Source organism: Watersipora subatra, chromosome 9 (genome assembly GCF_963576615.1).
Source record: "Watersipora subatra chromosome 9, tzWatSuba1.1, whole genome shotgun sequence".
Classification (NCBI taxonomy): Eukaryota; Metazoa; Bryozoa; class Gymnolaemata; order Cheilostomatida; family Watersiporidae; genus Watersipora; species Watersipora subatra.
Genome location: NC_088716.1, coordinates 11,355,518 through 11,368,646, shown reverse-complemented (window position 1 = coordinate 11,368,646; position 13,129 = coordinate 11,355,518). Strand labels below are relative to the sequence as shown.

The 13,129-nt window shown below is 36.4% G+C and overlaps 2 protein-coding genes across 3 annotated transcripts in view; one reads left to right on the top strand and one right to left on the bottom strand.

Moving 5' to 3' along the window:
* The window catches only part of LOC137403846 (dynein axonemal heavy chain 1-like), a 105,223-nt gene that overhangs the window by 83,948 nt on the left and 8,146 nt on the right, over window positions 1–13,129 (bottom strand). The window lies entirely within an intron of this gene.
* Window positions 800–11,659, top strand: LOC137403847 (galanin receptor 2b-like). Of its 2 annotated transcripts, XM_068089919.1 has the most exons (7): window positions 800–1,010; window positions 5,121–5,353; window positions 7,018–7,415; window positions 8,414–8,620; window positions 9,453–9,551; window positions 10,652–10,676; window positions 11,028–11,165. In XM_068089919.1, the coding sequence occupies exons 1-6, from the start codon at window positions 824–826 to the stop codon at window positions 10,662–10,664; spliced, it is 1,137 nt and encodes a 378-aa protein (XP_067946020.1). In that variant the 5' UTR covers window positions 800–823; the 3' UTR covers window positions 10,665–10,676; window positions 11,028–11,165. The 2 variants fall into 2 exon arrangements, with proteins under 2 accessions (XP_067946020.1, XP_067946019.1); XM_068089918.1 differs by lacking the exon at window positions 10,652–10,676 and having other exon boundaries at window positions 11,028–11,659.

The following is a 13,129-nucleotide window of genomic DNA, read 5'->3' as shown; positions in this document are numbered from 1 at the left end:
AAATTGAAAGTTGAATAAAACGACAACTTTTTATATATTATTTATAGTTATATATTATTTATTATGATTCAATTTGTTGCTTTTAAAAAGAAAATGAAATTTTAGTAGCCAACTATAAGAATAAAATTTTTTAAAAAGAGTGTCCTCCAGTAACCTTTGCTTCTGCAATGGAGCCCCTGACCAAAACAATCACCCTTGCCCCAGAGTACGAGTGGGAAGTCCAGAAGCATTTGAAATGCACATCGGAACACTCTGGAGCAAATTCCACAGCCATCAACTAGCTAAATTCTAAAAACTCAGATATCTCATTATAACCTTTACTACAATAAAGCCTTATTAGTGTTATCTGACCAAAGCCTTACTTAGAGGAAAGAAAATAGCATGGCACAGGATTCGAACTCAGAGATTTAACTTCCCAGCCAGATGCACTACCATTCACAGCCAAATAGACTGCTAGGATGCTAATCTCTATAAGGAGTGTCCTAGTAGTTACATCCATGCTACGCAGACAACTAGATTTGGCAACTAGCCAACTGCAGACAAGGGTTTAGAAAAGGAAGATCGAACATAACTCAACCAATCAAGTTCCATTGAAACTTTGTCGTTAGGGAAGCCAATGAAAGAAAATATTAATTGGTCATATTTCTTTCACATGGCAAAAGCCAATCAAAATATCTTTGTTCTTTGTAGTCGATGTCAGAAGAATTCTTAAATGTGTAGCCAACATAAGCATCACTTTCCTCCCATCGGCAGCAACAAGTATGCTGCCACTTCACAGTCTCCCTGCGCTGACTAGAAATACATAAGCTAACCGGCAACGAGGATGCTGACTGACAGCAATAGCTCCACTGAGTCAGCTCTGAACGCAACAATAAGGAATGCAAGTTCGGAAGTAACTGATCAACTAACTCTGGCCGTCGTGAAATGGATAAATGGGTTGATCATCATCTTAGGGCTGATTACTAACAGCCTCATTCTGGTGATTCTCTCCCGCAGCAGAAAAATTGGCAGTAAGTTTTCTTTTTTTATTTACCCGACAAGTTACATTTATTTGACAAAACTCCTATCTAGAACTCAAACAGGAAATTGGCATATTTAAAGACAGCAAGTTTAAAAACTGAAGACTTGAGAATTTTGCTCTGTTGACTTTTGCTCAAAACTCTACCCTAGTCTACTAGATGTCTATGCTATTAAAGTTCACTTTGTCATTGCGTGTATCTGTCTGTTAGTCTGTGTAAACCCAATGAGTTTCAACATTTTTTGGCCGATTTCATCCAAACTCCACACGCATATGCTCGGTGCCTTTCACCAAGTGGTTAAAAGCATTTGGTTTTAAAATTCCACCTGGTTTAAAAAACCAGCCTCTTGAACACCCACCTACAAGCTATCTGATTAAAAACTAATGAAATCCCTGCATTGCTGGACTTGCTGCTACTTATTGTTATATGGAAGGTCTGTGCCTCCATATTCCACGTTGGGTCTGACAATTAATTTTTAACAGTGAATATTATTTTGTCTTCCTTATGTAATCAATATATTATTCATTGATTATTATATTGATGTGCTACCGTATTACTATATAAGCCTATCTTATTGGCACTAAAAATAAATATCTCTATTTATTACTGGTTAACTTTAATATATATACTGGCAGTAGGCTACCGTGCTTCGTGAGAGATCATGATATGTAATTACCATGTATACAATTAGTCCTTAATACAGTCATACTTCGACTTACGAGCTTAATGCGTTCCGAGACTGAGCTCGTATGTTAATTTACTCGCATGTTGGTACAATTTATTTATATATAGAACCATTAAATATATATTGATTGGTTCCCATGCTTTAAAAAATCCAAATGAAACACTCAAAACAAGATATTGTAACAGAAAGAACATGTTGGTTATTGTCCTAATTTATCAAATGCTTTCAAAAAGCAACAATTAAAAAATAATGCAAGGAAATGTGATTAATTAAAATGTAAAATTAAATACATACAATAGCAGCTAACGCTAGCATTTGCCAGAGAGGGAGATATAAATTAACCTTCATTACAACAGTTGACTTTGATAAATTTGGATTTTATCAATGTCTTAAATGACAAACGTAGAATCAAACCTAAAAGCAAACTTTCATTTTTAACTTAACGTAATTAAAAGTTCTTCGGCGTTCGTAGTTTGAAGTTTCTCACTGGTGAGCTAATTTTTTTTTGTTTCGCTTTCACGACTAGCCGGCCGTTTTAAGGTAATCCTATATAAAGACGTTTGCTTTTGTCACCCTTACAACATGTTGCGATTAGGACGAACGCAGGTGTCGTCACAAAAGTTTAATGCACGACCACTAGCCAACTTGTCCGAATGTCTATTTTTATAGTTTTGCTAGATAGCACCGGCCTTTTCTATATAGCATCGTTTCAGTTACGCTGTAACCGGCCAATTGTTTATCCAATGCCTGAGCAGTCTCTCCATCAGCGGTCGTGAAGATCGCTGTGCCGTTTAGAAACTATGGCCAGTCCTTTTGCGAACTAAATGCCCTGAATATAATCCTTCTGTTTGATAATTGTGGATGTATTTCTGTCATAATGCTGAGCTCAATCACGCATAAACATTTTGCATATTTTTCAATAATTTTCCGTTTAATATCAACTGTTATCATTCGCTTTTTCTTTGCATTATCTTTCATTTTATTGGCAAACTTTCGGTCAACGCAGAGTACTTTTAATTCTGCACTGAAAATCGCACACAAAAAACACGGTACAAAAGTATAACATGAGCAGTTGAAAAATACAGAGTGATGCAGTTCTCATAAAACACCTCTGGCATACTTGGCAACTGACTCACGTGCTCGTATCTCAAACATGGCTCATATGTTAGTGCTAAAACTTGCTTAAAAGCTGGCTCGTATCTCAAGTTTCTCGTACGTTGGAGCACTCGTAAGTTGAAGTATTACTGTACTGCTAGGGAGTCCAGTAGTGCAGTTGGTAGTGCGCTTTGCTGTGAAACCAGATATCTGAGTTCAACTCCTGTACAGGCAATATAATTCAAGCCAATCCACAAGTTAACCACATCACGGAAACGGCATTAATCCCAAGCTAAGCGAGTTTTGCGATTCAAACTTTATCGAATCCATAATGCTCGCAAATAATGGAAACAGCAATTGTGAATGATGCGCATTAAAATACTGCACCAGCTATTCAATTATAAACATTTTCAATACTCCCGTCGTCCCTTCTCGATCAAGTTTCACAGGTTTGCATCGCTAACTTTCAACTTACAGCGTACACTTCCTTACCTTTTGTCAACAAGGCGCCAAAGACAATCTACATCATGCGAATGTCCATAGAAATATTTCATTCGCATGGTAACGCAACTTACGCACAACTCCAGATCTGCACGATACGTGTCATGGGAACATAGTGATAGTAAAGATTAATTTCGCACATGTTGTTAGGATGTTGCTGTAATTTAAGTGAAAGCAACCCCATCAGTAGCAATCATTACATATAGTAGAACCAGCCATAAAGATGTGTATAATTCTAGGAATGCCAGTACGTATGTTGATTTGTAGCTATTTTTATGCAATTGTCCCTTTATCCAAGCCGATCCAACTGTTACATTAGCTACTACTGAAACACAGCAATTAGTGCTAGCTGTAGTCTGTTATACCAACCATCACTTTGTGCTCTAGAAAACCTGGCATGCTGCCAATAAACTGCCACGATAACCACATAACAGCCTGTTAATCAAATTTAAGATCCGCTCACTTACATTTATCAATTCTTGTACCGATGATCGCTTAATGCTTCATTACCCTCTAAAATAAATGGATACCGAGAAAGCTTAATATTCACTAAATAAGTCATAATATTGATTTATGAGTGTGGAGGCTGGGAGGGAGGTAGGGCACTGATCAGGGCTGCCATTACGAGTCAATGTTACTCATTGAGAATCTCAAAATCTTTACTGTAATAAGAGCTGTGCCCATCTACCTACCGGAAGTTACGCTAAGAGCGTTGGGAATGATACAAACCCAGATTCGAAGCGAAACGCATTACCACTGCAACACTCAATTATCTTGCTGTACAACTGAATAATTATGCACATAATTATTACATGTGATGACCTCTCACGACACCTGGGACTACCAGTGTACTAGTAATAAATAAATCTTTATTATACTAAGAATCATATCCACCCGCCTGAAACCCGTTTGGAAGTTGAGAACAAAAATTTCTTTCTGACTGATCCGAGCTCGTGACTTTCGGTTTGGTTGACCGACCCTCCACCACCTGCACAATCAACCGCCTTTGTAAATTTCAAAATATTTGTGCTGTTACTTTACACCTGATGATATTTCATTGTGCACCACACTGCCAGGGTACTAGTAAATATAAAAGATGAGTAAAACATAGCTAGGTATTCTTGTATCAAAGATAGTTGTTCTTGTATTAAAGATAGTTGTTCTTGTATCAAAGATAGTTGTTCTTGTATCAAAGATAGTTGTTCTTGTATCAAAGATAGTTGTTCTTGTATCAAAGATAGTTGTTCTTGTATCAAAGATAGTTGTTCTTGTATCAAAGATAGTTGTTCTTGTATCAAAGATAGTTGTTCTTGTATCAAAGATAGTTGTTCTTGTATCAAAGATAGTTGTTCTTGTATCAAAGATAGTTGTTCTTGTATCAAAGATAGTTGTTCTTGTATCAAAGATAGTTGTTCTTGTATCAAAGATAGTTGTTCTTGTATCAAAGATAGTTGTTCTTGTATCAAAGATAGTTGTTCCTGTATCAAAGATAGTTGATCTTGTATCAAAGATAGTTGTTCTTGTATCAAAGATAGTTGTGCTTGTATTAAAGATAGTTGTTCTTGTATTAAAGATAGTTGTTCCTGTATCAAAGATAGTTGTTCTTGTACCAAAGATAGTTTTTCTTGTATCAAAGATAGTTGTTCTTGTATCACAGATAGTTTTTATGAAGCTGGTTAAAAAAGAAGCCAATATTCTATCGTGTTTAGAATTAAGTTTCAAAAAATGTAATTCAAGTATTTAGCTTGAATATTAAATCCTTTAAAAGGAGTTTTTAAGACTACATTGTAGCACTACAATATTTAGCATTTCCTGTGCAGGTGGGACAACCAGAATAATCCTAATGTTTCTTGCGGCAACAGACCTCTTCATCATGGTTGTTGAACTTTTCCTCCATTACATCCCGCTACACTGGCAGTGGTTCCCTATATTCTACAATGACTTCTCCTGTGGTTTTGCCTTCTGGATACAAGCGTCAATAACGGCTACCTCGGCATGGTATCTAATGCTCATGACATCGGAGCGATTTGCTGTTGTCTACTTCCCGATTAAGGTAAAGAAGGTACCAAGCAAAGGCTGTGCGTGTTTTAAAGAGCTATGTTGCACAACAACGTGTTGGTTGTTTGTGGAACACAGCCAAGATTAGTGGCTGTATGATCTTGGCTGGGCGGTCTGAGCCTTGTGGCAAGGAAGCCTTGCTGACTGGAAACATGCCCAGTCGCAGAGAGAAATTTAAGGTTGGATGCCATTCCTGACAGCACCAGTAGACTATTTTGGGAATTAAACCCAACTTGTTGTTTGTAGGCCAGGAATCCTAGACCACTAGGCCATGGCTGGTCTCTGTGTATAGTTATTTATATAGATACTTTGGCAAATCTGAACTCGCATACTGATCATATTATACACGTAGAGGTAGAGAAATCAAATGCCACTTCATAAAGCCTTGCATTCATGAAACAAAATCTATTTTATGTCCCAGCGTTTTGGTAACACGTAATGAACAATCTATTGTATTGTGTTTCCATCAGGCTTCAAGTCATTTAATTGCTAATTATACCTTTATTGATAGTAGAAGAGAGAAGACAACTGTGAACATTGCGTGGCCTGCATTTTAAACACTTACAGTACCAACAGCATTTAAATACAGTGAAACTCGGATAACTCGCCCTCGGATAACTCGAAAACACGGTTAACTCAATGTATTTGTTTGGTCCGCTCCCATGCAATGATGAATGGCTTTAGATAACTCGACCGAAACTCCGTTAACTCGAACAGTTTTTTTGCCAAACTGCTACCGAGACGGTTGTTATTACCGATTTAGAATATCACTTTATTCCAAGCCATAGAGATAAACATCGACTTTTAGTAGTTCTTAGGCCTCGTTATTACCAACATCGGCAAAATATTTTCATTAACGACTTTTCTAAAGGTTTGCAAAAATCAAATTTTACCAAACATCCGCTTAGCGATAACCCTACGAAAGCAAGAAAAGCGAGGTAAAATTCAAATAAATTTAAAGTAAAATCGGCAAAATTGATAATGGGTTTTTAATAGTAAAGCAGTTTTGTAATAACTGACTTACTGCAAAATTGATCTTGGTTAAAACGCTCGGTAGAAAAATACATATGTATTTTTTTTCTGAACGTTTTAACTGCGATCAGGTTTTGCCAATTTTAATCTGAGAACGTCCTGGCAGTCACATCACCTAAAGCAACAAACAAATCTCAAGTGATAGAAAAATATCTATACTTTGTGATTAAAAATATTTAAAACTTCACACGAGAGACCCTTTAACTTGCAACAAGCAATCTATGCTTTTGATTGATATATAGTTTGTATATGTACATGTATCTACTGATAAATACGTGCACTTATGACTGTCCTGATAACTTGAACGCTCTAATAACTCGAACACTTTTGCTTGGTCCCTTGAAGTTTGAGTTATCCGAGTTTCACTGTATGTGTCTTTGCCAAAAGGTTCTCTGCATCTTTGTTTACTTTCAAAATGCAGTTTATACTAAGATCAGATGGTTCGTGTGACAGAAAGTTTACAAACTAGGGCTTCTAGTACCATACAACATGATATGATTATTTACACACACTTTTTATTGCCTTCTACAAATTATAATTTGGGTTAAAAAAGTGTCTGTGACGAAAACCATTTATGTTAATATTGCAATCGCTCAGTTCATGGGACATAACTCCTACTATTGCCAGGCAAAGATTATCTGCACAAAAAGAAAGATTGTTGGAGCATGTATTGCAATCCCCTTACTGAGTCTCGTCTGCTTCAGCTACTTGCTTACGGACATACGGATAGTCGAATCCAAGCAGTTCCAAGACTACATGGAGTGCGCTCCTAAAGAGCAAAATGAACGGCTTTTTAAATCGAAGATTATTTTATGGATCATGATGTATTTTTTTATTCCGGCCATTGCTATAGTGACACTGAACACGGCTATCGTCATTAGACTTAGTCAAGCTCATAAAATTCAGCAACAAATGACAGTTCGCAGTGGAAGCGTGACTGAAGCTGGTCGGAAAACTGGTGGAGGCACTTCAAGAAAATTTATTCAGTCGCCATCACAGCAAAGTGCCAGCTCTCAAAGTATTAGGTACGTAATGGGTTTATGCAGAGCTGAAATGAATGGGCTACATGAGGTGTGGCCACACAACAGCCAAAGTAAAGCATTCGATGTCAGAAGCTTTGTTCCGGTTACTATAAGACCACGGTTTTAAGGATAGGCCACACAGGCCAATTTTTTCGTTGATTCCAACCAAAATCACGAAATGAACGAAAAACACGAAATTCTTCGGCCAAAATTCACAAAAGTGTCAGAGCTGTGCATGCTTACCGAAATTGTTGACGAAACGCTTTCACTTGGTTGAACAAATTATTAGCGAGCGCGATTTTAGTAGCTTTTGCGATTGGTATAGTCTAAGACACGTATTACAACACACAATAAAAGTACCAGCGCAATTTAACATAGTACATACAATGCAACTGCCTAGATTGCACTATTGTTGGTTCTTTATCGTTCGGATACCATGGCTACAAGCCGTTTCTGTTTTAATAGTAACAACTTCTTTTTAACAGCAAAAGTTCCATCGTAGAAAGAGTTGTCATCTCAAGTGCAGTCAAGTCAGTTGCGTCGTATTTACTATGGCGAATTGCATTAGTATTTTTTCACGAGTCGCGTTATGTGCCTCGGACTACATAAATCGCGAAAGCTGCTAGAATCACGCCCCCTAATAATTTGTTTAGTCAATTAAAAGCGTTTCATAGATGATTTCGGTGTGCATGTACAGCTCTGACAATTCTGAGAACTTCGGTCGAATAATTCCATGTTTTTCGTTCATTTCATGATTTCGGTCGAAACCAAAGAAAAACATTGACACGTGTGTCCATACCTTTACTCATTCTAAAAATCTAGATTTTTAGATAAATCTGAAGTGTGCAATATTATATTCAGACAGATCTGAAGAGTGCCATAAATAATTAGATAATTCTGAAGTGTGCCATAGGTATTAGGATAGGTAAGTCAGCACTGCTGAGACACAAGCTAAACATACATGTAGCTATTGACTTCTCTTTTAATTAATACACTTGAAGGAAAGCCACGACTCTTGTGGTAGCTGCCTCCATCACATTCGTAGTATTAATGATCCCGAGAGGAGTGTCAACAATGATGTCACTAGACATAGAGTGGGACTATCGGAATAGAGACAGGTTCATCTTTGACCACGCAGCCTACCAACTTCAATACCTCAACCATGCTATCAACTTTTTCCTCTACATTCTAGCCAACCGCAACTTCAGGTAAATATTATTGAAGATTAAAGGTGCTGCCATATAAACTATGGTGCTGACGCATAGTAGACTCCATTGAATTTAACTGAATTTTGTACGTCTACAATTGGCATACGAGTCACTGTATTTTTAAGCTTTCAATATTGCTTCCTTCATAACAATGTTCAATTAATGAAATTTTACAAGTTGGTAGGAAGGTTAATTTACAATAATTATTTTTCCAAGAACAGATCTCGCAAAGGATCATTATAGAAATGGAATCATAATTTCGAGGCCTTTTAAAGGCTACAAGTGATATTCAGTTTGAATTCAAGACTGCCATTGGGAGTTATTATAGCGAGTCAACTATATCAGTTTACTAATTTTTGAAATTCTCATCAGCTAAGTAAATAAAATTACAATTGAATGTCAAATACTGCAGGAACCGATCGCTATTACATAACCAGTTTTAATAAACAAACCACTGCCTCTCCAGGTCTATGGTCTCTCCAGGTCTATAGGAATAAAACTTGAACTTTGCAATTTCTTAGCCCTTATGCTGAATGCGTTACGGGAGCTGATAATTAATTCTATATTAAAAAATTATGTTTAATATTATCTTTAACGGGTAAAAATGCATTGATACGAGAGTGATTTACTTTACCAATTAGTTGAAGCCTGTGTTGTCACGCATGACGCACTGTCAAGTAATAAACCATAGTTTTAATAGAGCTTACTCATGATCTGTGCAGCTCAACGAGATACATATCTCCACCCCTCTTTTGCTTATTACCTTTAGCTTAAGTCAATGAAAAACCCTTGTTTACAATAGTCCACAGTATTGGATTTTTATTTATATCAGGTCAGAGCTGAGAAAGATGATGCCCTGTTATAAAAGGAAACACGCATCTATAAAACTTAGAACTGCAAAACTGGCGGATTCGGAGGTGACACAAACGACGTACGTGAAAGCAAACTGTAGGCCTCTATTGCCACCCTCGTACCACAATACATATAGCTTAGAGGAAAACAAAAACATCATGGAAACTGAGTTGAACCAATGAAAGTTGGGAGTCACAACTACATGTATTACTAAATTAATTCCAGGACCTGTACAACTAGGTGTACTATTTAGGCGTAGTGTAGGGTTTGTGATAGACGAGGTAACACTGTACTCCATAATCAGAGGGGAAACATACCACTCAACATTGACAGTTACACCCGCACGATTTTCATTCTGTTAGGTGATAGTTTTAAACTTTTGATGCGTTTTCCAGTAGTTGTGTTCCCTTACTGAACTCGGAACTAGTCATTGTACTTCTAAGAGAATTTCTAGATGATATTGACTAAGAATATGCTAATTTTTCAATTTAAAGTTGCCAGATGAAAAAATTCAAGTTAGAAAATTTAATTTGTTGTTTTCAATAATATATATATAAGTTATAGATGGATAAAAGATCGCATGTGATAGCATGATACACACTATTGACATTTCCTTACGAGTAAAGCAATTTCCTGTCAGTTAGTACAAGTAGATTAGTACTAACTTTGGTGTAATAAAAAAATACAAGCTTAAAAATTACCTTGCCTATATGCAACAACAGGCAGTTTTATAGAAATACTAGCTGTACCACCCGACGTTGCCCGGATAATAAAAAAGTCTGGACAAAAAATTGATTTGTATTTAACATAAAACAACATTTACCATTCTAACTTTCAAACTACATATCATGAGAAAATTGTTTTGTGTAGTTTAAATAAATTAAGAGAAAAATGAAAACAACTGTGAAGGTTTTAAAACTTTGTCAAACAACTGTAACTTTCAAGCTGTTAGCCTGGCACATTGCCAATGGAAAATTGCAGTAGGCTGCTAGGCTTCTAATGACAGTAATCCATGACACTGCATCAGCATTGTTGTCCAGCTGCAGTTATTCTAATAATAGCTATAGCCAGAATGCAGACAGACATACGACATACGGACGGACGACATACTTTGAGAAATATACATATAGATTGAAAAGGAAAGCATCTTTAACATATGATTTTCTTTGCTTTCCACAGCATAATGGAATAAGCAAAGTAAAAGGTAAAAATTTGACCCTAAGGGTAGTATAAAGGGTCACTCTTGCATGGCAGAACCTCGCGCAGGTAGATATATCAGTAGGCTAACCAGCATGGCAATGCATGACATCACAATACTATAAACATGCCCATCATCTGTGTCACTTTGCGCTCCTCTTATAGAGACATGGTTTCCTGTGGCTAAGTTATCATAAAAGGTTGGAACGCTTGTATGTTATATTACTAAACATGTCTCATATGCATGAGAGCTAGCGTTGAACAGCTCTATTAAAACTCTATCTATGTTTATGCATGAATTACATGTGATTCCCAGCATCACTGTCTTCTCTGTGATTGTTTTAACAATTTCTTACAGGGGGGACAAATCTCGAGTACGAGACCAAAAAGGGTGTGAAAAGGGTGACATTAACCCTGTTTTAAATTCATGGAGGTATAAAAACCAAAGAGACGGATGTTCGTCATTGCATATACCGCTGTGCAGCCCGAGTGGCAATGATTGATCCCAAGCAATGAGTGCAGTTCTTGGGAAGCTTCCGGATAAACATCAGCTCATAGCATAACAACACGACCTTGCCACCACAAGTGACATCTATTTTAGAACATAGTATTTTTATAACTGAAAATAAACTACTTTTTTTGCCAAATTAATCTATTTTTGTATATCAGTTTGTGTTTTGTATTGGCATATCTTATCAATTCAGCTCAGCCACTTGTGCAAACCCATGCGTTGAGAGGCAAACCCATGCCTTGATATTGCTATACATGGTTCACTCTGGAAACTCTGGCAGGATTTAAAAGCTTTGGTCTGTTTAAATCAGTTTCTGGTTTGGACCGTCATACTCCACCCCTTAGTCTAGGTACAGTCAACCGCAACATAGCTATGTTATACCTTATCAGTTATAGTATTGTGTAGTTGTCTCGTACATGTCTGATATAACTATTTCATTGAAACCCCTGTCAGCTTCATTTCATTCATGTACTTTGAAATCAGCCGTAAATGGATTTTCAGTCTCTCAAAAATATTCACTTCCTTTCACATAATGTGCTCAGTCATGTCAAGAATTGACAATTTCAAAATCATGTGATTTCCTGTTGATATGTTAGCAGCTCGTACAGTTCCCAAGACAAACATGTATTTGACCTGTCATCGCTCGGGAGGCCTGTCATCTATCGAGAGGCCTATATGTGAAAGGTACCACTGTATATAGTGGAAATGTTTAGAATCACAAAAATTAGTCAATTATAACGCATGTTACAGATGTCCTCTGCACCATATCATGTTCATCACAAGAGACACGACTTTAACATAAAGGTCAAGTGACAACTAAAATATTTTTTATTTATTAATTACTATCTTATTAGTTTAGATTCATGCATAATTTTTACTATAATAAGAGCGGTGTCTTTCAGTCTGAAGTCATGTCTGACATAAAAAATATTACTCTCAATAGGATTTGAACTTGAGATATTCAGTTTGGTAGACCGACACTCTAACACTTGTGCCAATCGACTGCTGCCTAGTATTCCAGAATAACTGTACAGTTAGTTATTACCCCAAATGATATCTCACATCACGCAGGATTGCCAAGGTACTAGTGTTATATTATTACTGTAAGTGCCTATTGTTAAATGTTTGAGCTGTGGAGCAAATTAAACCATGTGGAGTGTATCTATATTATATAACACTGGATAGCTAGCAGCGAGAGATCATCAGGCGTAATACCTATGTACACAAGTATTCTGCAGAGCTATGCAGCAGTCATTGGGTGCAGGTGTTAGAGTTTCGGTCTACCAAACTGAATATCACGAGTTCAAATCCTATCGAAAGTAATCTTTTTATGGCAGACGTGTTTTCAGACAAACAGACAGACCCAGCTCTTGTTATACTGTAATTAAGATTTATTTTAATTAATTTTATTTAATTTTATTTAGTCATTCGATCCCTCTGTTTGCTTTTCTGTCACAAAGAAAATCTTAATTCTTTCAATGGCACAATTATTCTGAGGTTTCAGAAGGTGGCTGATCAGCTCAGTTATTTAGAGTATCTGTCCGTTATGCTGAATGTCATGGGTTTTAGCTCATTTGTGATCCAAATTTTTTAATCGTGTTAATAAATTCATGTATAATTTCATCATTGCATCAAAGCTTACATATTCAAAACAATTGCCATCGCAACACTAAAATAAAAGACTTTGACATCCATACTGAACTTTATCATTTCTGACAAGTTAAAATTGATATAAAAGTCACCTTTTATTAACAATGGATCTGTGAGTCCTCCTAAATTGATCTCAAATAAAGTTGATTTATAATTAAACAACCAACTATGATAAATGTAGTCTGTCTAATAAAGATGTAACATGTACACATGTATATAACATACTTACTGAACTTTATCATTTCTGACAAGTTAAAATTGATATAAAAGTCACCTTTTATTAACAATGGATCTGTGAG